The sequence below is a fragment of the Loxodonta africana genome, chromosome 4, assembly GCF_030014295.1.
Source record: "Loxodonta africana isolate mLoxAfr1 chromosome 4, mLoxAfr1.hap2, whole genome shotgun sequence".
NCBI lineage: Eukaryota > Metazoa > Chordata > Mammalia > Proboscidea > Elephantidae > Loxodonta > Loxodonta africana.
The window spans coordinates 29711359-29734347 of NC_087345.1; the positions used below are offsets into that span (position 1 = coordinate 29711359).

Sequence of the window (22989 nt, forward strand, 5' to 3'; positions counted from 1 at the left end):
GCTTAGTCAATAATTTAAGTCAGCATGTTAGGTATTTCTTTCAAAACTAAACATAGTTCCTTACCTAATATGAGGTAACACTACCAGGGCTGCCCAAGAATGTGAAAGGTAAGTCGCATCTTCATTTGGAGGTAACTGAATTATAGATAAGAGATGATCCAGTACTGGACTCTGTTCCTTCTCTCCCTTGGATCTAGTCTGCTTTAAATAGGATCTGAAGGATGAAAAGATAAAAAAAATATCCTTAGAATAGGAAAGATTGTAATGGCTCTTGCCTCTCCACGTGTGGAACATTTTGGGGAAGTGTTGTTAGTGGTTGAACATAAACAACTACACAAATGTGAGTCATCTGTTGCCATGATTCCCCTGCCTCACAATGGCCAACAAGCTCCTCCAATAAAATCCACACTCCTTACCTCAGCCTATAAGGCACTATGTGATCTGGTCCTCACTTACCTCTCTCATCTCCTCTCATCCCCTCTTTTCCTTGCTCAGCGCTCTTTGGCCACACTGGCCTTTTCTCTGTTCCTCAAACATGCACAGTTCATTCCTATCTTAGAGACTTTGCAGTAGCTCTCCCTCTGCCTTGAAGGCCTTTCATCCGGCTCTCTGCACGGCTGAAGCCCTCCCATCATTACAATCGTGGTCCAGAGAAGTAACGCCTCCCCTTCATCCACTCTCCCTCTCAACACCTGTTTTATTTATTTTTATCACCATCTAAAATCATTTTGTTTATCTGCCCCACCACATCCCTTTCCCCAAGAATGTAATCTCCCCCAAAGAAGGAACCTTCCCTGATTCATCATTGTACCCCCAGTGCCAACAACAGTGCCTGACACAATATTTGTCATATGAAGGAATAACTTTATCTTCTGAAGAGTTCTTTCACATCTATTATCTATTTTTATTCTCACAACAAATCCTGTGAGATGGGTGGATGGAGTGTTACTAAGAATATTCAAATTATTATCAAACAAATCTTCACAGAGGAGTCAAGACAAAGATGACCATTCATACACACCTTATCTCTGTGGGGGGTGGTAGAGGGATGTTTTCGCAGAGAAACCAGCCCTAAATTAACATGCCTGCATTTATTTACTTATTCTTACCCTGCGACATTCCAAGGAGGATTTGAGGTGGCCGAGGTGACAGTGTGAGTTCTGATGCCCAGCCTCAGTGAGGCCCGGGCTTCCCCTTGCAAAGTCAACCACAAAGCAGCTTCATCTCACCACAAAGAACCCATAGTTTCAGCCACTTATAAGCTATTTGCCTGCTGTAGGTTGGCTTGGTGTTGTGAAATCAAGAGAAAAGTTCCAAAGGAAGAATTCTAAAGAAGCTATTCATTCATTACATATTCCTCAGGAATCAGAACTCACGAAATTAAGAAAACCAACCTGAGGCTGTTGGTATGTTTTGAAAGAGAAGCTACTTTCAAGGTGGGCAAAAGAGCACCATGCAAGAGGATGAGTTCCTCCGGAAACTCAAGCTGGCTGAGCTCAAAAACCAACTCTGCTTTGTTACTGTGGGAACAGTGACACCCACCTCAGTGAATGTTTGAAACTTCAAAGCCTAGTACTCAGCTGAAGCTTAAGGAATGTCCATCTAGTCTTTCCACCCCAAAGCAAACTACAAATGCAGCAACAGGTCTAACGAATCCAATAGAAATTGTAGAAATTAAGTGTAAAAACAGAAATGACAAGGGAACTATTTCCTAATGCATAATTCCTAGAAGCACATCACCCAACTATTTAAAAAACAATAGCAGAATCCTCTCACAGATTTAAACATTTTTTTTTTTTTAATTCTGAAGGGTATTTGTTATGTTCCATTAAGAAAGTAACCCACAGTCCTCTTAACAATTCCAGTAACGTAAATATATATAATCTTAAAATTAATTGTCATCTTTTTTCTTAAGACCTTCCTGACATAAACAAATTTAAGTTTTGTGTATCCTTGGGCAGCTGTCAATTCTCCTCAAATTGGTTTATAGGATTAATGCAATTCCTATCAAAATCTCAGCAAGCTTTTTTTTGTAGACACAGACAAACTTCTCCTAAAATTTATATAGAAAAGTAAAGAACCTGGAATAGCTACAACAATTCTGAAAAAGAATAAAGATGAATCAATCTATCAAATTTCATGATTTATTTTATAGCTATAGTTATCGAGACAGTATGGTTTGGGGAGAAGAACAGACACATCAATCAATGAAAAAGAATCCAGAGATAGATCCACACAAATATGCACAACTCATTTTTGACAAAGGTGAAAAAGCAATTCAATGGAGGAAGGACAGCAAACAAATGGTGCTGGAGCAACTGGACATCCATACCAAAAATATCCAAACCAGTTGTCAGGTTGATTCTGACTCATGATGACTCCATGTGTTTCAGAGTAGAACTGCACTCCGCAACGTTTTTAATGGCTGTGATATTTCAGAAGTAGATCACCAGGCCTCTCTTCTGAGGTGCCTCTGGGTAGATCTGAACTGCCAACCTTTCGGTTAGTAGCCAAATACTTAACCAGATGCACCACCCAGGGACTTCACAGACAAAAAAAAAAATAAAACTTCAACTTAAACTTCACGTTTCATACAAAAGTTAGATGAATCACAGGATTAAATGTAAAATAATATTATAAAATTTTGAGAAAAAAAAAAAGAAAATCTGCAGGACATAGGGCCAGGAAGAGAGCGCTTAGACATGACACCCAAAGCATGGTATGTAAAAGGGAAAGCTGATAAACTGGACTTTATCCAAATTAAAAACTTTTGTTCTGTGAAAAGCCTTGTTAAGAAAAAGACAAGGTACAGACCAGGAGAAAACATTTGCAAACTATATATGAACAAACATTTCACCAAGAGGATATACAGATTGTCAATAAGCACATGAAAAGATGTTCAACATCATCAGCCATCAGGGAAATGCAATTTGAGACCACAATGAAAGAGTACTATATACCTATTAGAATGTCAAAAAAAATTGTGGTAATACCAAATGCTGGTAAGGATATGGAGAAACTGGAGCGCTCGTATATTGCTGGTGGGAATGTGAAATGGTATATCCACTCCAGAAAAGAGTATGGCAGTTTCTTATAAAACCAAACATGCACATATCATACAACCCAACAACTGTGGTTCTGGGCATTTATCCCAAGGATGTGAAAATATATGTATATGAATGTTCACAGCAGCTGTCTTCATTAACAGACAAAAACTGGAAACAACCTAAACATCTTTTAATGGGTGGATGATTAAACAAACTGTGGTATAGCCATACCATGGAATACCACCCAGCAATAAAAAGCAATGAACTATTGATACATACAACTTGCATGGATGGCAAGGGAATCATGCCGAATGAAAAACGTCAGTCTCAAAAGATTACACATGGTTATAATTACATTTATGCAACATTCTTGACATGACAAAATTACAGAGATGGAGAACAGATTAGTGGTTGCCAGGGGTTAGGGGCGGGGTGGGTGAGTGTGGCTACTGAAAGGTAGCATGAGGGACCCTTGTGGAGATGGGACAGATCAGAAACTGGACTGTGGTGGTGATGGTTATACAAATCTACACATGTAATAAAACTGCATAGAACATACGTGCACACAGACGAGTGTATATATAACTGGTGAAACTGGAATAAGGCAGGTGGATTTTATCAATGTCAGTTTCCTAGTTCTAATGCTACAGCATACTTGTACAAGATGCTACCACTGGGGAAACTAGATGAAGGGTACATGGGACCTCTCTGTACTATTTCTTACAACTGCATGTGAATGTACAATTATTTTGGAAAAAAATTAGTAGCCACCTCTTTCTTTTCTTTACCACCCTCTTGATGTAAACAAAGTCAACAGGTTTGTATACCCTTATACATGTATATGTTATATACACTTTTTTTTTTTTTAACTCTGCAAAATGGAATCACACTATATGTACAATTTTATACCTTGCTTTTTTCAAGTAACAATATATTGTGGACATCTTTCCAGTTAATACTTACAGATCTACATTTCTCACAGTATTCTTAATGCATTTTATTTAAATGGGTAATCTTACCAACAAATAAATGGATTAAAGACAAAACTTACCCTACTGTCTGCTGTGAGAAAACCAGAGGGTACTTTTCAATGGCCATCGAACCAGCAGTGGGAGGTGGTGCTTTGTTCAGAATGAGTTTGGCCAAAGTGGCCAGAGCTTCATCTTTGACCGTAACATCATCAATCAAGAAGCAATTTTCAATATATGAGAGAAAGCTTGGTAGAAAAAGCTAAAAATTAGAAAGAAAATCACACTTATTAACAGATATAAATTCCGGGACATCTAATAAAGGGAAGATTCTAATACCTCCTGTCATGCATTGAATTATATCCCCCCCAAAACATGTATATCAACTTGGTTAGGCCATGACTCCCAGTACTGTGTGGTTACCCACCACTTTGTGATTGTAATTTTATGCTGAGGATTAGGGTGGGATTGTAACACCACCCTTACTCAGGTCACCTCCCTGATCCAAGATAAAGGGGGTTTCCCTAGGGTGTGGCCTGCACCACCTTTTATCTCTCAAGAGATAAAGGGAAAGGGAAGCAAGCAGAGAGTTGCTGATCTCATAACCACCAAGAAAGCAGCACCAGGAACAGAGTGCATCCTTTGGACCTGGGGTCCCTGTGCCTAAGAAGCTCCTTGACCAGGGGAAGATTGAGGACAAGGACCTTCCTCCAGAGCCGACAGTGAAAGAAAGAAAGCCTTCCCCCAGAGCAGATGTCCTAAATTTGGACTTGTAACCTACTAGACTGTAAGAAAATTAATTTCTCTTTGTTAAAGCCATCCACTTGTGGTATTTCTGTTATAGCAGCACTAGATAACTAAGATACCTCCAGGCAGAAAAAAAAAAAAGAATCATAAATAAACAATCAGGGATCATAATTGCATTAGACCTCTCCATAGAAATAGTGAAAGGTAGAAGACAATAGAGAAATGCCTTCAAAACTCTGAGAGAAAGTGATTTAGAATACGGAATTCTATAACTAGCCAAACTATCAATAGAGTGTGAGGAGAAGAAAAAGACATTTTCAGACATACTAAATCTCAAAATTTTACCTCTATTCACCCTTTCTCAGGAACCTCTGGAAAATGTGTTCCATCAAAATAAGAGAATAAACCATAAAAAGAGGAAGACATAGGGATCAGGAAGCAGGAGAGAAGCAAAAAGAAGTCCTAGTATGACATTCATACAGTAGGCTTAGAAAGCAACCCATTCAGCCTGGAATTGCTCTAGGAGGATGACCTCTAAGAAAGAAAAATTGAAGTATTAAATTATCTGATAGTTTACCATGTGAAAGGCATATTATAAAGCTGTTGCAGGACAGACTCACTGCACAGATATTCAAATAAAACAATTTCCAATTTCTTTTAAAGGAAGCAATTAACTCCAAAAAAAGAAAAAGTACATTTAAAAAAATGTAACCATAAAATACTACTTATTTATATAAATTAAGTATAGGGCAAATACGGATTCAACCAAAATTTGTTAACGCTATTGGGAGGATAAGGGGAAGGACAGGAGTTGTAAAAGAAGCAATGTCCATTACCAAAGGAGGAGGTCTACAGGTAAGAAGTAAAATTTACAAATCAAGGAAAAGCAGCATATTCAGATGATTTAAAAATATGAAGTAAATACCAGAAGAAACAGCTAAAAATCACTAGATGTGGTTGTTACTGGTGAACAACATTGGAGTGGAAGATCAAGCCTTTTAGCCTTGTTTGACTTTTTAAACTATGAACACATAAAAAACCAAAAACCAAACCCAGTGACGCTGTGTCGATTTCAACTCATAGCAGCCCTATAGGACAGAGCAGAACTGCCCATAGAGTTTCCAAGGAGAGCCTGGTGGATTCGAACTGCCAACCCTTTGGTTAGCAGCTGTAGCACTTAACCACTACGCCACCAGGGTTTCCATGAGCACATGCTACTTGGATAAAACTAAGATTAAAAAAAAAAAAAAAAAGATCCAGTATCTTGTCAGGATACAAAGAAAAGAGGCAGTTGCAAAACCATAGCGAGATAAAGAGCCCTCCCTTGGGTGAAAAGAAACAGGATCTAGGACACACACAAAAAAAGGTTTTTTTGAGACAAATGAGAATACACATACTCCTCACTTATCAACTATCTCATTATCCTATATTTCACACTTATGACAACAGCAAAAAATCTACTAATTGACAATTTTGCGTACTAACAGTGTACGTCTGGCAGTAATGAACACCAAGGTGTGAGGTAAGAGTAACACTGGATGTGATGGTTAAGGTTATGTGTCAGCTTGACTAGGCCATGATTTTGAGTGGTCTGGCAGTTACGTAATGATGTAATTTGGCAATTATGTAATGACGTAGTCATCCTCCATTTTTTGATCTGACATGGTCATTTTCACACGATGATGATTTCCACATAACAACTTGGTCTTTGGAACCTAACTATTTTGATAAGTGAGGAGTGGGTATATACATTGTTTTTAAAGATAAATGGTAATAATGAAAGAATAGATACAGAGACAGGGTTCCAAGAAGTATATTACAGGGTTATTAGCTATAAAAATGTTTGATGGAGGTGGAGGGGAAGAGGGGACAAGGACACAATCAATTCAGGACTTGATATGAAAGATTTCTACCAAGTATCTATTTTGCACTAATGAAAATTTTATAATCTTCCTCCAATGCAAACTCTTTTAAAAATTGTTTTCTATTCTTCAAATTCACATAAAAGTTCCTTAAACGGTTCTTTTAATTTTACTCCATGGTGGTCTAACTTCCTAAAGAATTATTAAACAAGTTGGCTACCTGATATCATTTTTAATGTCCTAACATATAAAATAAACTTTCAATTATAACCTAGAATTGGAATATAATTTCTTTAAAAACAAAAACAAAAAAAACTGACTAGAACATCAAGCACTTATTTTGTTCCTCTCCAAAAAAACCCACAAAATTTCAAATTTGATTATTTTATCACAAAAGATTTTTTAAAAAGCTCAAAACTTAATATCTTGCTTACCTGCTCAAACTGCTCCATAGCAAACATGACTTCAGAAAAATCCAAAATTAAATGTCTTTCAGATCCGCTCTCAAAAGTCTGTGGACCACAGGTACAAAGATATTAACACAAGTACACAGAGAGAACTTGCCCCATTTCTGTAAATTAAAAACACCCAAAACCTGCAAAAGTGCTTCTACTTGCAAAAGCAGGAAGTAGTGGGACGCTTGATACAAGTTAATGTAGCCAAAGGGGGCAGAAAGTAATTGGTCCCTGAATTTGTCATTGTGCAAAGGGACACACCCCAGATGTGAAATACAGGCACTGAACCCTCCTCCTCAGCTAGAGTAAGGAAAGGTGGACACACTTCAACCAGCATTCTGTCCAAATGTTTGGCCTTCTCCAAAAGAACTTTCACAGATGTGAAGGGTGCTACATTCTTAGTGGTTACACAGGACTCTGCCTAAGAGAGGTTCAATTCTTTCCCAGGTCCAGAAAATTATGAAAGGACAAATAGCACAATTTTATACCTTCCTAAGAGTGTACAGAGCCCCAGTGGTACAGCAGTTAAAGCGCTTGGCAACTAACCAAAAGGTCAGTGGTTCAAACCCACCAGCCACTCTGCAGGAGAAAGATGTGGTAGTCTGCTTCCATAGAGATTTCTAGCCTTGGAAATCCTATGGGGTGGTTCTACTCTATCCTACAGGGTTGCTATGAGTTGGAATCAACTCAACGGCAATGGGTTTGGTTTTTGGGTTTTAAGAGGCGTACCGGTACACTTAGGAAGAGCCTAGTTGCTCTATCTTCAAACGTACGTCACTCCAATCCATATTCCAAACTCTCTAAAATAATCCAATCTAACTTTTCAAAGCCAAGCAGAGCTTTTGCTGATATCCCATCACATTTCCTCATGGGTCCACGTGCCCAGACTGTGTAAGTTTATGAATACATACGTGCCTTTGCTATTCCCTCTCCTAGTATTTGTTTTTTATTTTTTTATTGCTGTAAAAATACAGATAACACAATACTTGCCAATTCAGTATTTTTCACATGTACAACTCAACGCAACCAATTACAGGATCATATTATCAATCATATTGCGTAACTATCACCAGCATCCATTGCCAAATTTTTCATCACCTCCTAGTGTTTTTAACTCCTGGGACTGGCTGACTGCTCTTTAACCTTCAAAGACTACTCCAAAGTTAAGACCTTTGGAAAGGCTTCTCTGTTCCTCAACCCCAGGCAGAACTAATCATTGTAATATAGTCTTTTCCTACTAGATTATAAATACTCTCAACCTCCCTCTTCCCCTACAACAATGGAAAAAACACAGGCACCATATTGTTCACCCTAGAAAACTTAGCCCCATAGCCAGCACATGGTAAGCCACACATACATTTGTTGAATATTTGTTGACTCGATTTAGCTTTTACTACAGTTTGTTTTGCTTATTTCCTTTATAGTATGTGATTCACATCTCTCTAACAAGATTATAAATTCCTTAAGGGCAGGGCTTTTGTCATGCTTCATTTGTCTTCCCTAGGAGGCTTGCTTAATGCTAAACATATTATTAACTGCTCAATATTTTTTGGAGTAAATTACCTTTTCTATGGTTTCTTTGATGAGGGTCTCTGGCAAGGAAACATTCTCTCCTAGGATCAAAGCAGAAATTACAGCCAAGAGGGTCTCCCGGCAAGAAGTTGACAGATTGGCTACATGCAACGTTTGAGACAACACCTGTAAAATAAAAGCAAAAACAATCCACTTACCAATCAGCTTTTAATGAACAGACTCTAAGCAAATTAAGCTGGGGGCTCACCTTACAAACATCAACAGGGTTGGTTATCTTTGATCCACTTCCGTGTTTCACAAGTATCAGATATGTTTCCAACAATCTTTTAATCTGCTCAGAACTTTCACAACAGTTAGTTTTGGTTACTTTCGTATGTAGATCCAGGAGTGAGTCCTGCAAAAGAAGAATTTAACAAAGAGAACAACTACAGAATATCGAACTCAAATATCAAATATCAAACTGTTAATCCAATAATGAAAATACTGTGTGGCGCAGCTCAACTTTCCACATTCTTTTGCTTTAAAAGTAGAAGACACATTTAGCAGGAATCACTAATTAAAGTAACAGCCAGCATTCACTGAGTGCACTGCTCTAAGTTCTCTACACGTATTTTCTCACAATTCTCAGAGCAATACTCAGGTAGGTAGGGACTATTATTACTCCCATTTAACAGATGAGAAGGCTGAGTAATAGAGACTTTAAATCACTTTTCCAAGGTACACTAGCAGGAAGTGGCAGAGCCAAGATTCAAACATAGGCAATCTGGCTCCAAAGCCTGCACTCTTAATGTCTATGTTCTCCTGGATTTCAAGATATCAAATATAAACAGTGCTGTGGGAAGCCAGTGGGAAGGAAGATCCTAATTTATCTGTGTAAATATAAAGAAAGCAATTATAAAATATAAGCTCCAGGAGTGGTCTGCTCATAAGAATAACAACAATAAACTCTAGACCCCTTATTATACACAAATCTTAAAAATTAGAACTCACTTGCAAACATTCAAAAAATGTACCAAAATGTTCCTTGTGGATGTAGAATGCAGTGGATTTCACCATGTTTTTGAGTGTTTCTCCAACTAAGATCCATGGTAGTTGAGTTTCTGTTTCTGTAACAGGTCCTAGCTTTTGAACAATTAGCCTGACTGCCTGTGGGAATCCAAGAGTCATTAAAACGAACATGTAAACCCTTATTTTTAAGTATTACACTGTGATTTACCACATTGATTCTATCAGCTACCTTAAAATCTGGTCTAGAATAATTACAAATATGGCAGCTTTGATGATTAAGTTAGTTATGCATTCCAAAAGGAACTTCCAAACAAGGATGAGGAATTTTATCTTCCGACTGCCCCTTCCCCAACCTTACCCATTAATCAACTTACGTTATTATCTCCTAGTACGCAGGATGAAGGCAGCAATGATTTTGTGGGTAAGCAAAAATCCCCAATCTCTAAGGGCCTACATCAGGTAAGCACTGTTACTAAACTTCTTTTTTAGGGCTTTTCTTATTCTAGCCCATCCACATACATTACGTAATAACTTTCTCTTTTCTTTTTAATCTCTTTGACATAGACCCAAAGTGTCCCTCCCACCCGATCCAGTTATTTACCTTGCCTGTACAAGAGTGAAACATGTTTCTAACTCCTTTGCACATTTCAAAGAGCAACTGTCCAACTCCTTCAACCTTTTCTGGATGTTTATCGAGATCAAGAAACATTAAATTGAAAAGCGCATTTTTATCAGAAACCTAAAACACAAAATGGGCTTTTAATATTTACAGCCTGATCATATCTAAATGAAGAAATCTCGTTTGGTATTTCATATGTTTATATTTAAATATAATTAGGGAACACTTCTAAAAGTCAACACTTCTAATGATCTCAAACTACTAGAATAGTATACTGTCACTTGGAATGTCACATGAAACAGAGATTAATTCATGTATCAAGCAAAGCTACAAGGCAACATTCTATCTTTTAAAGTAAATCATATAGATTTATACTTATAAACATAAAAGAAACTTAATACCAATGTTTGTTTTACTACGAAAAAATAAAAAACCCCACCAGTTGCCCTCAAGTCTGTTTAGACTCGTGGCGACCCCATGTGCGGCAGAGTAGAACTGGGCTACACTGGGTTTCCAACAGCTCATTTTTTGGAAGTAGACTGCCAGACCTTCCTCTGGGTGAACTTGAATCGCCAACCTTTCAGTTAGCAGATGAGAGTGTTAACCGTTTGTACCACCCAGGGTCATCAAAGCCCTCGAAAACTTACCGTGGGAACAAATACAAATCACATTATACAATGAGTTCCTTCCATGAAGTTATAAAAATTTCTGTTAATCTCACTGTTTATGTACTTACCGACTTGAATTAGAGGGCAATTTTGGTATATATACATAAATCTAAATAAGGAGTGACCTAAATTGTTTCACGTTTGTGAGCAAAGACTAAATCTGACAGTGAGATAAACTCAAACTAGTAACAGGTTTCTGTTATTATACATATATTTAAAAAGGAGTCTATAAAAACCACATTAAAAAAGATAACTGTTTCTGTTCATTAAACTCCTGAGAATTAACTAGCAATAAACAAATTATCAGACTAACCTTTCTCATCAAAAAAGTAAAGCTTTCAGCAGCAAAATTTCTTATATGCAGTTTGTTATGAGCCAGGAGTGTACTGTACATGCTATGAAATAAGAAAATAAGACATGTTCAATTAATCATAGAATTTTAATAAAGATATACTAAACGCCCACTACACGCGACTGTGCTAAGTGTACAAAGGATACCTAAAAGGTACAAAACGAGAGCTTTAAATTTTCATTCGACTAATGAGACACTCATATGTTAAGCAGAAGACTGAAGGATACTAAGGGCCTAGGATTGGTGGTGCTGGTCTTTAGGAAAGGCTCCATGAAAAGATGAAGCTTGTGGTGAGTCCTGAACAACAGGAAGGATTCAGGTGGGGACTGGAGGGCATATTACAAGACACAAAAGCAAAAGAACAAAGATGGAGGGAGGCAGAAATGATCATGGTCAAGCAATAATGAGGCTGCTCTGCCTAAAAGAGGAAGAAACATATGGGCTGGGAGGGCAGCTGCTGAAGTAAACAGACGGCTTTGAACATCACGCAGAGGCATCTGGACTCTCACATTTATTAAGCACTTACTCTGTCTTACTTCATTTAATATTATAACAACTCAGTGAGGCAGGTACTATCACTGGCCCCATTCCACAGATAATGAAACTGAGGCAGAAGGCTAAAAAACTTATTCATGATCACAACTATAACTAAATAATCACTTGCATAGTAACCTTTTTGTTTAAATCCATCTCCCCAGTATCAAAAGAGCATGCAATATGTCTCCCCTAGAACCGATCATTCCTTACTCGTATCAGGTACTAATAAATATTGGTTGAATGAGAAATGAATATTTTCAGAAAGATTCATTTGGCAGCAGTATACAGGATGAAATGAAGAAAGCAAGCTGCAGCTAGCAGTCCAGTTAGACTTCTGCTCAATTCATAGAAGCTTGGGTAAAGAAGGAAACCCTGGTGCCATAGCGGTTAAGTGCTACGGCTGCTAACCAAGAGGCTGGCAGTTTAAATCCACCAGGCGCTCCTTGGAAACTCTATGGGGCAGTTCTACTCTATCCTATAGGGTAGCTAGGAATCGGAATTGACGGCAACAGGTTTGGTTTTTTTTTTTTTGGGTAATGAAGGGCATGAAAGAGGCTGGTGGTGGAGGCAAGTGGCAACAGATAGGCTCAAGACTCATTTCAAGAGTCCTTGCAGTAGAGCCAGAGACCTTGCAATGATCTACAGGCCCCTGATAACTTCCCCCTCCTCCCACCTACTTCTCTGGCATTGGCTAACTATTCTCCCCCTTATTCACGCTGCTCTAGCCACCCAGGACTCCTTGTTGTTCCTTGAACACACAAGGCATGCACCCAAGATATTCTCCTGCTGCTAAAATGTAAACTCTGCCAGGGCATGGGTTTTTATGTCTTATTTGTGATTGTATCTCAAATACCTGACACATAGCCAGGGCTCAAGGTATTTACCGAGTACATAATAAAATCAAGATGACTTGGTGTTCCTGAAGACAACTGGGTCAAAGATGTCTCTAAGGCACGAAGACTCGGTGACCACAGAATGGTGATATCGCTGTTAGAAAATGGTCAACCAAACAGGGCCTGACTTATACAGTAAAACCTGTGAATGCCAGAACCTATGCAAGGTGGAAACCTGTCAGAGAGAGAAAACTCAAATATTTTTCTCTAAACGGAGAGCGAGAGATAAATGCTAAGACTGCACGCTGTCAAAGGCAGATAACTTGCAAGACCCGGAAAAACAGGGCAGTCCCGTCGAGTTCTGGCTCTCACAGGTTTCACCGTAGTAGTGTTGTTAGGTGGTGTCGAGTCAGTTCCAACTCATAGCGACCTCATGTACAATGTAACGTAACACAGACCAGTCCTGCCATCCTCACAACTGATGTTACTTTTGAGCCTACATTTGCAGTCACTGTGTCAACCCAGGGTCTTCCTCGTTTTTCACTGACCCTCCACTTTATCAACATGATGTCCTTCTCCAGGGACTGGTACCTCCTGATAACATGTCCAAAGTACATGAGACAAAGCCTCTGTCTTAGTCATCTAGTGTTGCTATAACAGAAATACCACAAGTAAATACCTTTAAGAAAGAGAAATTTATTTTCTCAAAGTCTAGTAGGCTAGATGTCCAAATTCAGGGCATCAGCTCCAGGAGAAGGCTTTCTCTCTCTGTCAACTCTGGACGAAAGTCCTTGTCATCAATTTTCCCCTGAACCAAGAGTGTTTCTGCATAGGAGCCCCAGGTCCAAAGCATGCACTCTGCTCCTGGCATTGCTTTCTTGGTGGTATGAAGTCCCCAACTCTCTGCTTGCTTCCCTTTCCTTTTATCTCTTGTAAGATAAAAGGTGGTTCAGGTCACACCCCAGGGAAACTCCCTTTACAATGGATCAGGGAAGTGATCTGAGCAAGGGAGTTACAATCCCACCCTAATTCTCTTTAACATAAAATTACAATCACAAAATGGAGGACAACCTTACAATACTGAGAATCATGGCCTAACCAAGCTGACACATATTTTTTGGGGACACAATTCAACCCAAGACAACAAGGCCAAAGTACGTGAGACATAGTCTCACCATCCTCACTTCCAAGGAACACGCTGGCTGTGCTTCTTGCAAGACAGACTTGTTTGTTCTTTTGGCAGTCCATGATATATTTGATATTCTTTGTGAACACCATAATTCAAAGGCATCTTCTTCTGTCTTCCTTATTCACTGTCCAGCTTTCACATACATATGAGGCGATTGAGAATATCGGGGCTTGGGTCAGGTGCACCCTAGTCTTCAAAGTGATATCTTTGCTTTTCAACACTTTAAAGAGGTCTTTTGCAGTAGTTGTGCCCAATGCAATATGTCATTTGATTTCCTGACTGCTGCTTCCATGGGCATTGATTGTGGATCCAAGAAAAATGAAATCTTTGATAACTTCAATATTTTTTCCGTTTATCATGATGTTGCTTATTGATCCAATTGTGAGGATTTTTGTTTTCTTTATGCTGAAGTGTAATCCATACTAAAGGCTGTAGTCTTTGATTTTCCTCAGTAAGTGCTTCAAGTCCTCTTTGCTTTCAGCAAGCAAGGTTGTGTCTTTAGCATATCTCAGGTTGTTAATGAGTCATCCTCCAATCCTGATGCCACATTTTTCTTCATATAGTCCAGCTTCTCAGATTATGAACTCAGCATACAGATTGAATAAGTCTGGTGAAAGGATGTAACCCTGATGCACACCTTTCTTGCTTTTAAACCTTGCAGTTTCCCCTTGTTCTTAATCAAACAACTGCCTCTTGATCTATGTACAGGTTCCTCATGAGCATAATTCAGTGTTCTGGAATTCCCATTCTTCATAACATTATCCATAATTTGTTATGATCCACAGTTATATGCCTCTGTATAGTCAATAAAACCCAGGCAAACATCTTTCTGTTATTTTCTGCTTTCAGCGAAGATCCATCTGACATCAGCAGTGATATCCTTATGAGTATTTCTCATTCATTGTTCAAAGCTCCTCAAAGAAGGGAGGGTGGGAAGGGGAATAAAAACCCAATCTATCATCCTATCCCCCACCCACATCTTTTATTGGAGGATAAGGGGTTGATCTTACGCATTTCTGTGGCAACTACAGTATGTAGAAACAATCAGGAAATCAAATGAAAGTTCCATCATATCCCAGAACTAATCAGGTAAGATGCACTCTTTCTCTCTCTTCAAACAAAAAGATACTACACAACTCATTCCCTTTCCCTGTCCACATTCACTCACAAATACTGCATATCTCTTTTGGCTTAGGAAAGTATGTTAAGGTCTGGGAAAAATGCATATGCTTAAGATGGAGTTCTTAAAAGAGTTTACAGGTTTATAGAGGATACCACTACAGTATAAGAAAGCAATTACAATAAAAGTCGTGATATAGAAGTGGTACAAAATGCTAGAGGAATTCAGAGTACAGAGCTTTCACTTCTCACTAAACTGCACTGGAATATTTGTGAAGGTTATGGGGTCCAAGCCAGGCTTGGAGATAAGACAAAATCAGGTCAATGCAGACTTAAGACTAGAGGAACAGCTTGTAGACTACTTGGGCTGGAAAACCAACTTTGTATAAAGAAATAATAAGAGATCAAGCTGGAGACGTAGTTTGGAGTCAGACAGAAGCCAGGGAAAAAGGCAAAGGCAATTAAAAAAAATACTGGAGAGAAAAGGGCCACCTGTATATATTGGACATGTCCTTCACCATCAGCCTCCACAGGTACTTGTAAAGATATGACAGTGAAGTAAACGCCCATTCTAACAACTCCGTGTCCTGAGTCTCCAGGATTGAAGTGATGGCCAGAAAAAAATCTTGAAAATGTGGATAGAAGTCCGTCTGCAGATCTCGCGCCAACTGCACAACCAAGCTGGATTAAAAATAAATAGAAACAAGTTATTGTTTAAGGGGCACTGAGTTTTCGTTAAGAGTGATAGAAAAACTGGGAAACGGATAGTAGTGATGGTCGCACAACATAATAAATGTGATTAACACACTAAATAAATGTGATTAGTGTCACTGAAATGCACACGTAAGCAATGTTGAAATGGCGAATGTTTTATTTTCTCACGTACGTTTTTACCACAATTAAAATAAATAGAAGCAACTGATTCTGAGAAACGGAATTGACAAAACAAAGGCTGCAAGTCTATTTCACAAATGATAGTAAATGGCCTATAATCACAGGGTTAATTAAACCAAAATACTTCTAAACCAAGTTTGAAGAGAGGTATAAAATTCTTCAAGTCTCAAGGAATTCAGCAGAGAAATCAGGTTAGACCAAGAACGTGCATTCCATTGCAAATTGTGGTCAATAGTTCCCATAACATCAAAGAAAAATGGAGTTCTCTTAGGTGTATACAAGGAGCCCTGGTAGTACAGTGGTTAAGCGCTCAGCTGCTAACCAAAACGTCAGCAGTTCAAACCCATCAGCCACTCCACAAGAGAAAGACATGGCAATCTGCTTCTGTGATGATTTACAGCCTTGGAAACCCTATGGGGTAGTTCTAGTCTGTCCTATAGGGTCGCTGTGAGTCGGATGGGTTTGTTTTGTTTTGTTTCCTTAGGAATATAAAACAAAAGTGAACAAAAATATACCCTTAGGATTCTGTTTTATGGTAATATATCTTAACACTGTCATTAATACAAAAGGTAAATCACTCTTGTTTCTAAATTATAAGCATTTGATCTAAGGCATATGTAGCAATGAAACATAACTCTTCCTAAAATTCAGATAAATGTCCAGTTTTCTCTCAAGATGCTACTTACTCCAAAAGGGGTTGATAGGCAAAACTGTTCTTAATTTGCAGGTGAGTCTTCAAACTCTGAACTATCTCATTTTGATGATAGACCAACTGATTAAATGATTGGCATTTGTCAATAACTTCTTTGTAAAATTTGCCTGGGTTAAAAAAAAAAAAGATTATGCTTTTCCACTACACCACTATATAGTTGTTTTGAACATATAAAGAACAAATAATGGGGTAATAAAATCGAAACAAATAGAAAATACCAAAGTGTTCTGTGAGGTTCAATTCTCTCCATTTTAGCAGGCCTTCAAAAAAGTAGGTTTCAACCTCCTGCCAAGATCAAAACAGTCCATTAATCAGACAACTCAAAGAAAAACTATGATCAAAGTTAAAAAAAAAAAAAAAAGATAAGTAATATCTTAAGACAAAGATGATACTCAAGAGTTTAAAAACTGCTTTTTTTTTTTTTTTTTTAAGGGTACTAACACACTTTAAAAAGCAACTGGAAGCCCAATATGGACAGACGGCTTATAAAAACAATGCTCTATTAATTTGTTTTCAGCAAATAATTCTCTAAAATCTATGTAACAGTTACACTAGGGGAACATATTTTTCTGTGTTTACAATTTTATGCTCAGAAAAACAGGCTGGCTTTTTACAGTTCTTTCATCCTTCTTGTGGAAATATGAATTGCTACCACCTTTTGGGGAAGTCATATGACATTTCTATCACATTATTGTCTAACAGCACCATCCAATAGAACTTTCTGCAATGATGGAAATGTCCCATATCTGTACTTGTCCAATATGGTAGCAACTAACCACAAAGAGCTATTGAGCACTTGAATTTTTAATTCACTTTAATTTAAACCTAATTTGCCACATGAGGTTACTATTTAAGACAGCAAAGGTGTAATGCATTTCTCACTCAAAAAGAAATGGCCTAAAAAACAACTCACTTCTACTAGCAGTGAGAAACCAAACAAATGACTATCAATGCTTGAAGGTTTGGCTAAAAAAAATTCTCTTACCTCATCATAGCTTGAAGTTCTATCAATCCGGTGAATAATATCAATATTCACATTCCCTAATCGTTCAGCAAATGTAAGAAACTGGGGGAAAAAAAGCATGTCAAAGAAACATTGTCATTTAATATTTATGGCATCTTGAATATGTTTGAGTACTGTACGGTAATCGCACGCGTGTGGGCAATTTTCTTATGTAGAATACAAAGCTTATAGGGTCAGTCCTCAACCCTCTCCTGAATACTTTCGATAAACCTTTTCATTTACTGTCATTATAAACAATAGTATACTTTGCTTGCTATACTGTTTAATTTCAGACATGTTTTCTATCAGTTATAAAATTATAGTTGCCTTTTTGAAACTAAATGCAGACAAGAATTACACATCACATAAGATAGGTGTAAAAATAAACGGAAAGATATAGAGCTTTAAACAAATGCACTGCGTTTCTATTCAATGAAAACGAATACTTCGATAAATATGTATAAGCTCTTGCAGTCTGTCATTTCAAACAAAATTTCAGCACGTGGCTGTGGGGAACCTAGGTGAAAGCCGATAATGCGGCCTGGCTAGATCTGCTGTCGGGTTTCATAAACTGTTACAAGAAGTTGGCTAAGGTCTCGCAAAAATAAGTGTTTTTAAACACAACACAGGCCTACTGTTGTGGCAACGAAGACCTGGAAAGAAACTATGAAGAAGCAAGCAGGCAGTGGTGCAGTAGGTACTAGCCGGAAATCGCTCCCCTCCTCCCGTTGGCCGACCCACCAATTCCGCACTCTGTGACAATGGATTTAACTCTGGACTGAAGAATGGAATTCCCATGGCAGGCCAGACCCCACAGACGGTGGGCGAAATCGGCCGTCCAGGAAACCCAACCCGTCAAGCAAAAGGAGATGCACTTCTTTGCCGCTCCGTACCCACCCCATGTTTATTACATCCTGAGAGTCTCTTTCGCTGGAGCCTCTGGGTAGGTGGCTCACGCTTGGCCCAGAGCTCCGCAGCCCCGGGAAGTCCCATTCAGAGCCAGTCCTACGGGTGAGGCATCTGGAACCCAAGCTCCCCAACTCACCCGGTACGTGTTCTCCGTCTTATGGGAAACGGGCTTTATCTTCATGGCTGCAGAGGGGCAGCGGCCCACGAAGGCGCTGGAAGGCCGAAGGGATCCAGTCGATGGTAGGGAGTGGAAACTAGCTCGCACACTTGGACTCTCTGATGCCGGGGTGCCCGGACTATGCCTCACGTGCGGCCTGAGCCCCTGGGCGCCGCCATGTTGGAGGCGGGGAGGAGCCTGTGCGTGTCACGTGGGCGGAAGAAACACACGGAGCAGGCGCTCCGTTCTAGGGATGGCGACGGGACGGGGTTTGGGGTCTGGGACGTGGACCAACGGGCTATGTGGGCCTGGAGTTCTTCTTACTCCTTTCGATAAAAGTTCATAAGAAAAATGTATTTTTTTTTTTTAAATAAGAAAGCATACTCGTCGTCTTTATCCCTAAAATTTACTGCTTCTCACTATGCAGTCTGCACCAGGCAAACCTCTTTACCTCCAAAACTTCACAGTAAAGCGTATGTAAGCGCTGAACATAAATGAACTGTGTATTATTAAGCCCCTTTGACACACGAGGAAACCAGGGTAGTGCAGCTGGTAAGTGACAGTCTGGCAAAGGTCAATCTGACTCCAGATTTTTATGTTCTTAACCACCACGCTCAAAATAAAATCGGAAAATAGAAAAAGTAAAAAACAAACAAAAAAATCCTATAATTTCACCATTCATGTACAACTACTTTTAATATTTTTATTTTTTCTACCACTCTAATGCCTATGCATAAATGTTTTTAAACATAATTGTACAATTTTGTATAGGTGTGTATTTTTCACTTAACATTCATTTGTGCGTTCAAAGATTCCTTGAAATCAACCATGATCCAGGCACCGTTCTGAGAGCTGAACAAGGCAGACACTAATAGTATTAATAATCATAATTCTCTTTGGAAACGTTTAGTCTGAGATGCTTATATCATCTTAGATAGCCAAGGAGAGATGTTAAGTAGGCAATTGGATAGGCTCACTTGGAGCTCAGAGTAGAGGTCAAGGCTGGAGGTATGGTTTGGGGAGTCATCTGGAGTGTGGGACGTTTAAAGTTATGGAACTGATAAGATCGTTTAGGGAGAGAGTAATGAAAACAAAGATAAAGAAGAGGGGAAGACCCAGGCTGAACCTGGAGTGCTCTAATGTTTTGAAATAGCTAGGAAGCTTACTGGGAAAGAGCACTTGTGATGTGGAAAGGGATTAATCATGACATGGAAGCAGAGTGAAGGAAGTGTTGCAAAGGAGAGCAAACGGCCAACCATACTGAAAGCTAAGGATAGAGAAATAGTTGCTGGATCTAACAAGGATGCCACTGGTGACCTAGATAAGTACAATCTTTGTTGCATGGAGAAAAAGAATCAAACATGTATGGATTGAGGAGGGAATCAAAGGTGAAGAAGTGGAGAAGATATCTTGTTAGCTGCCATTGAGTTGACCTCGATTCATGGTGACCCTATCTGTGCACAAAGAAATGAAACGCTGTCTAGTCCTGCATGATCAGTTGTGGATCAGGTTGTTGTAATCTATAGGGTTTTCATTGGTTGATTTTCAGAAGCAGACAACCAGGCCTTTCTTTCTAGGAAGTAGCTGTAACACTTTCAAATTGTTATTGACTTTATAGCATCAATGGGTTTTATTTTTAATAATAAAATATTGAAGTGCCCAATGTTTTGCTGACTTCCAGTAGGCTAAAAAAAAAAAAAAAAACAAGCAAAGCCGTTGCCATCAAGTTGATTCTGACTCATTGCAACTCTATAGGACAGAGTAGAGCTGCCCCATGGAGTTTCCAAGGAGTGTCTGGTGGATTTAAACGGCTGACCTTTTGGTTAGCAGCTGTAGCACTTAACCGCTATGCCACCAGGGTTTCAGTAGGCTAATAGTTGTCCTTTTTTTTTTTTTTTTTTTTAATATGGGCCTTAGCCTTTTTTGGGTCACGGATCCCTTAAGGAAATCTGGGAAAGCTATAGACCTCCTCAGAAAGATGCCAGTAAGCTAATTCACACTAAAACATATAGATGATTTCCAGAGGTTAGAAGCCTGAGGGTAGAAGCCTCCACTCTATGCAATGTTCTCAGCCTATTGCCTCCATATAATTGTGCCCTTTTCTTTCCTTGTTGGTTATTTTTGGTAATAGAGTTAAAGGGATGATTGGGAGGTATAGTGGGCTAGATGGTAGCCCAAAAGATGTCAGTTCCTAATCCCTAGAGCCTGTGAGTCTTATCTTACTTGGAGAAAGGGTCTTTGCAGATGTGGTTAAATTAGAAATCTTGAGATAGGGAGATTATGCTGAATTAACTAGGTGGGCCCTATATGGCGTCACAAGTGTACTTATAAGAAAGGGGCAAATGGAAATTACCAACGTATACAGAGAAAGTGGAGTGAAGGTGGAGGCAGAGGTTGGACTGATACAGCCACAAGTCAAGGAATTCCAACAGCCACCAGAAGATGAAAGAGGCAATGGATGGATTCTCCCCTAGAGCTTTCTCCCAAGAGAGTGTGGCCCTGCTAAGACCTTGATTCCAGCCCAGTGAAACTGACTTTTGACTTCTGGCCTTCCTAACTGTGAAAGAATAAATTTCTTTTGTGCTAAGCCAACAAGATTGTTGTAATTTATCATAACAGCACCAACAAGGAAATGAAAATCAAGGAAACTAAAAGAACCAACACCTAAGAGTTATGTTTACTATTTACCTTTTGAGTTGTTACTCATTCTGTGAGCCTCATATGTTAACTTAAATCCAACTGGTTGAACAATATATCAGTACAGCATGGTAGTTGAGAGCACAGATGCTGGAACCAGACCATCTGCCATTTACTAGTAGTGTTACCTTGGGTAAGTTACTTAACCTTTCTGTGCCTCGTTTCCTCATTTATAAAATGGAGCTAACACAATACATACCTCCTAGGGGGTTGTCATGAAGATTAAATAAAATGATGGATGAAAGGTGCTTAGAATGGCACCAGGCACCATAACTATACAACCTTTGGCAAGTTACTTAGCCTTTCTGAGACCCAGCTTCCTCATCTCATCTTTCAAGGTATTGTGCTGGCACATAGAACACAAAATAAATGTTTGCTGAATGGACAAGGAAACCCTGGTGGCATAGTGGTTAAGAGCTACAGCTGCTAACTGTAGTTCATAGGTCGGCAGTTTGAATCCACCAGGCACTCCTTGGAAACTCTATGGGGCAGTTCTACTCTGCTCTATAGGGTCGCTATGAGTTGGAATTGACTCGACGGTGCTGGGTTTGGTTTTGGTTGAATGGACAAATAGATGGCCTCTTATCCTCAACTATCTGGCTACTTGACAAGTTCCTCGAGGGCAGGAACCATGTACTTTTTCAACTTTGTATCACTAGTGAGTCCCTTGTACTTAAGAGTTGTTTAATAAATAAATATTTGTTGAATTAACCTAGCTCACAATGCTTTATTTAACCCTGTCAGATTCAAGGGCACTCTAGCTCTTACATTGGATGCGAGTTGCATCTCATGATCTCTATGGTCTCTCCCAAAGGTAAGTTTCTGAGGTTCTATGGAATATTCAAAGGAGCACTGAAGAGCCCCACTATTTCTTTATGAATGTCCCCTTGCCTCTAGCTTTTGCCCTCTGTGCCAAGGCCTTTTACCTCAAGCCACCTTCTGTTTCCTTCCTTCACTATGGTTCTTCCTGCCCCCATCCATTTCATCCAGGAAACTTGTATGCATCATTCCCTCTTTCCTGCCTCTTTAAATTTGCTCAGGAACTCCCTGAGGTTTTGCTTTTAAATCTTTGTCTGCTACTGCCTAGGACATTGCAATTTTAAGCCCTGGGGACTATAGGAGCACATGGGGAGTTCACCCAACCTAGACATGGCAGTGGAATCCAGAGAAGGCTTCTGGGCAGAGGTGACATCTAAACTGAGTCCTGAAGACAAGCAGGAGTTAGCTAGGTAGGGCAGGTACAGGGACACAAATGGTGTTATTTAAGTAGAGGGAAAAGTATATGCAAAATAGTTGAGTAGGAATTTGGTTATTTTTAGTATTAGCCCAAAGCCAGATTCCCTGGGTGCTGCAAACAGCACACTCGACAGCTAACTGAAAGGTTGGAGGTTCAAGTCCACCCAGAGGTGCCTTGGAGAAAGGCCTGACAATCTGCTTTCAAAACATCAGCCATTGAAAATCCTATGGAGCACAGTTCTAGTCTGACACACATGGGGTTGCCATGAATCAGAATCGACTCAACCACAGTTGGTTACTGGTTGCTTAAACCAAAGCCACACCCTGAAAAGTTAGTTCTGATCACTGGTATCATCCATAGCATCCTTGGAAAGAACAAGAGGCAGGGCGAAGCTTGGGTGAAGCGGGCTTCTGTTTCCTTACTTGTAAACTGAGGGCAATAGT

General features: G+C 39.3%; 1 protein-coding gene across 1 annotated transcript in view; it reads right to left on the bottom strand.

Annotated features, from left to right (window-relative positions):
* UTP20 (UTP20 small subunit processome component) overlaps positions 1-18823 on the bottom strand; it is a 114819-nt gene extending 95996 nt beyond the window's left edge. Inside the window, exons 1-13 of the mRNA XM_064283688.1 lie at positions 18592-18823; positions 17529-17609; positions 16762-16828; positions 16518-16650; positions 15430-15618; positions 11221-11302; positions 10222-10359; positions 9603-9758; positions 8860-9006; positions 8643-8777; positions 7059-7136; positions 4099-4277; positions 65-214 (exon numbers count right to left, since the gene is read on the bottom strand). Of these exons, the coding sequence (XP_064139758.1) occupies positions 65-214; positions 4099-4277; positions 7059-7136; positions 8643-8777; positions 8860-9006; positions 9603-9758; positions 10222-10359; positions 11221-11302; positions 15430-15618; positions 16518-16650; positions 16762-16828; positions 17529-17609; positions 18592-18636 (1580 nt within the window). The 5' untranslated portion in view covers positions 18637-18823. The remainder of the gene's footprint in view (positions 1-64; positions 215-4098; positions 4278-7058; positions 7137-8642; positions 8778-8859; positions 9007-9602; positions 9759-10221; positions 10360-11220; positions 11303-15429; positions 15619-16517; positions 16651-16761; positions 16829-17528; positions 17610-18591) is intronic.
* Between the last annotated feature and the right edge of the window lie 4166 nt (positions 18824-22989).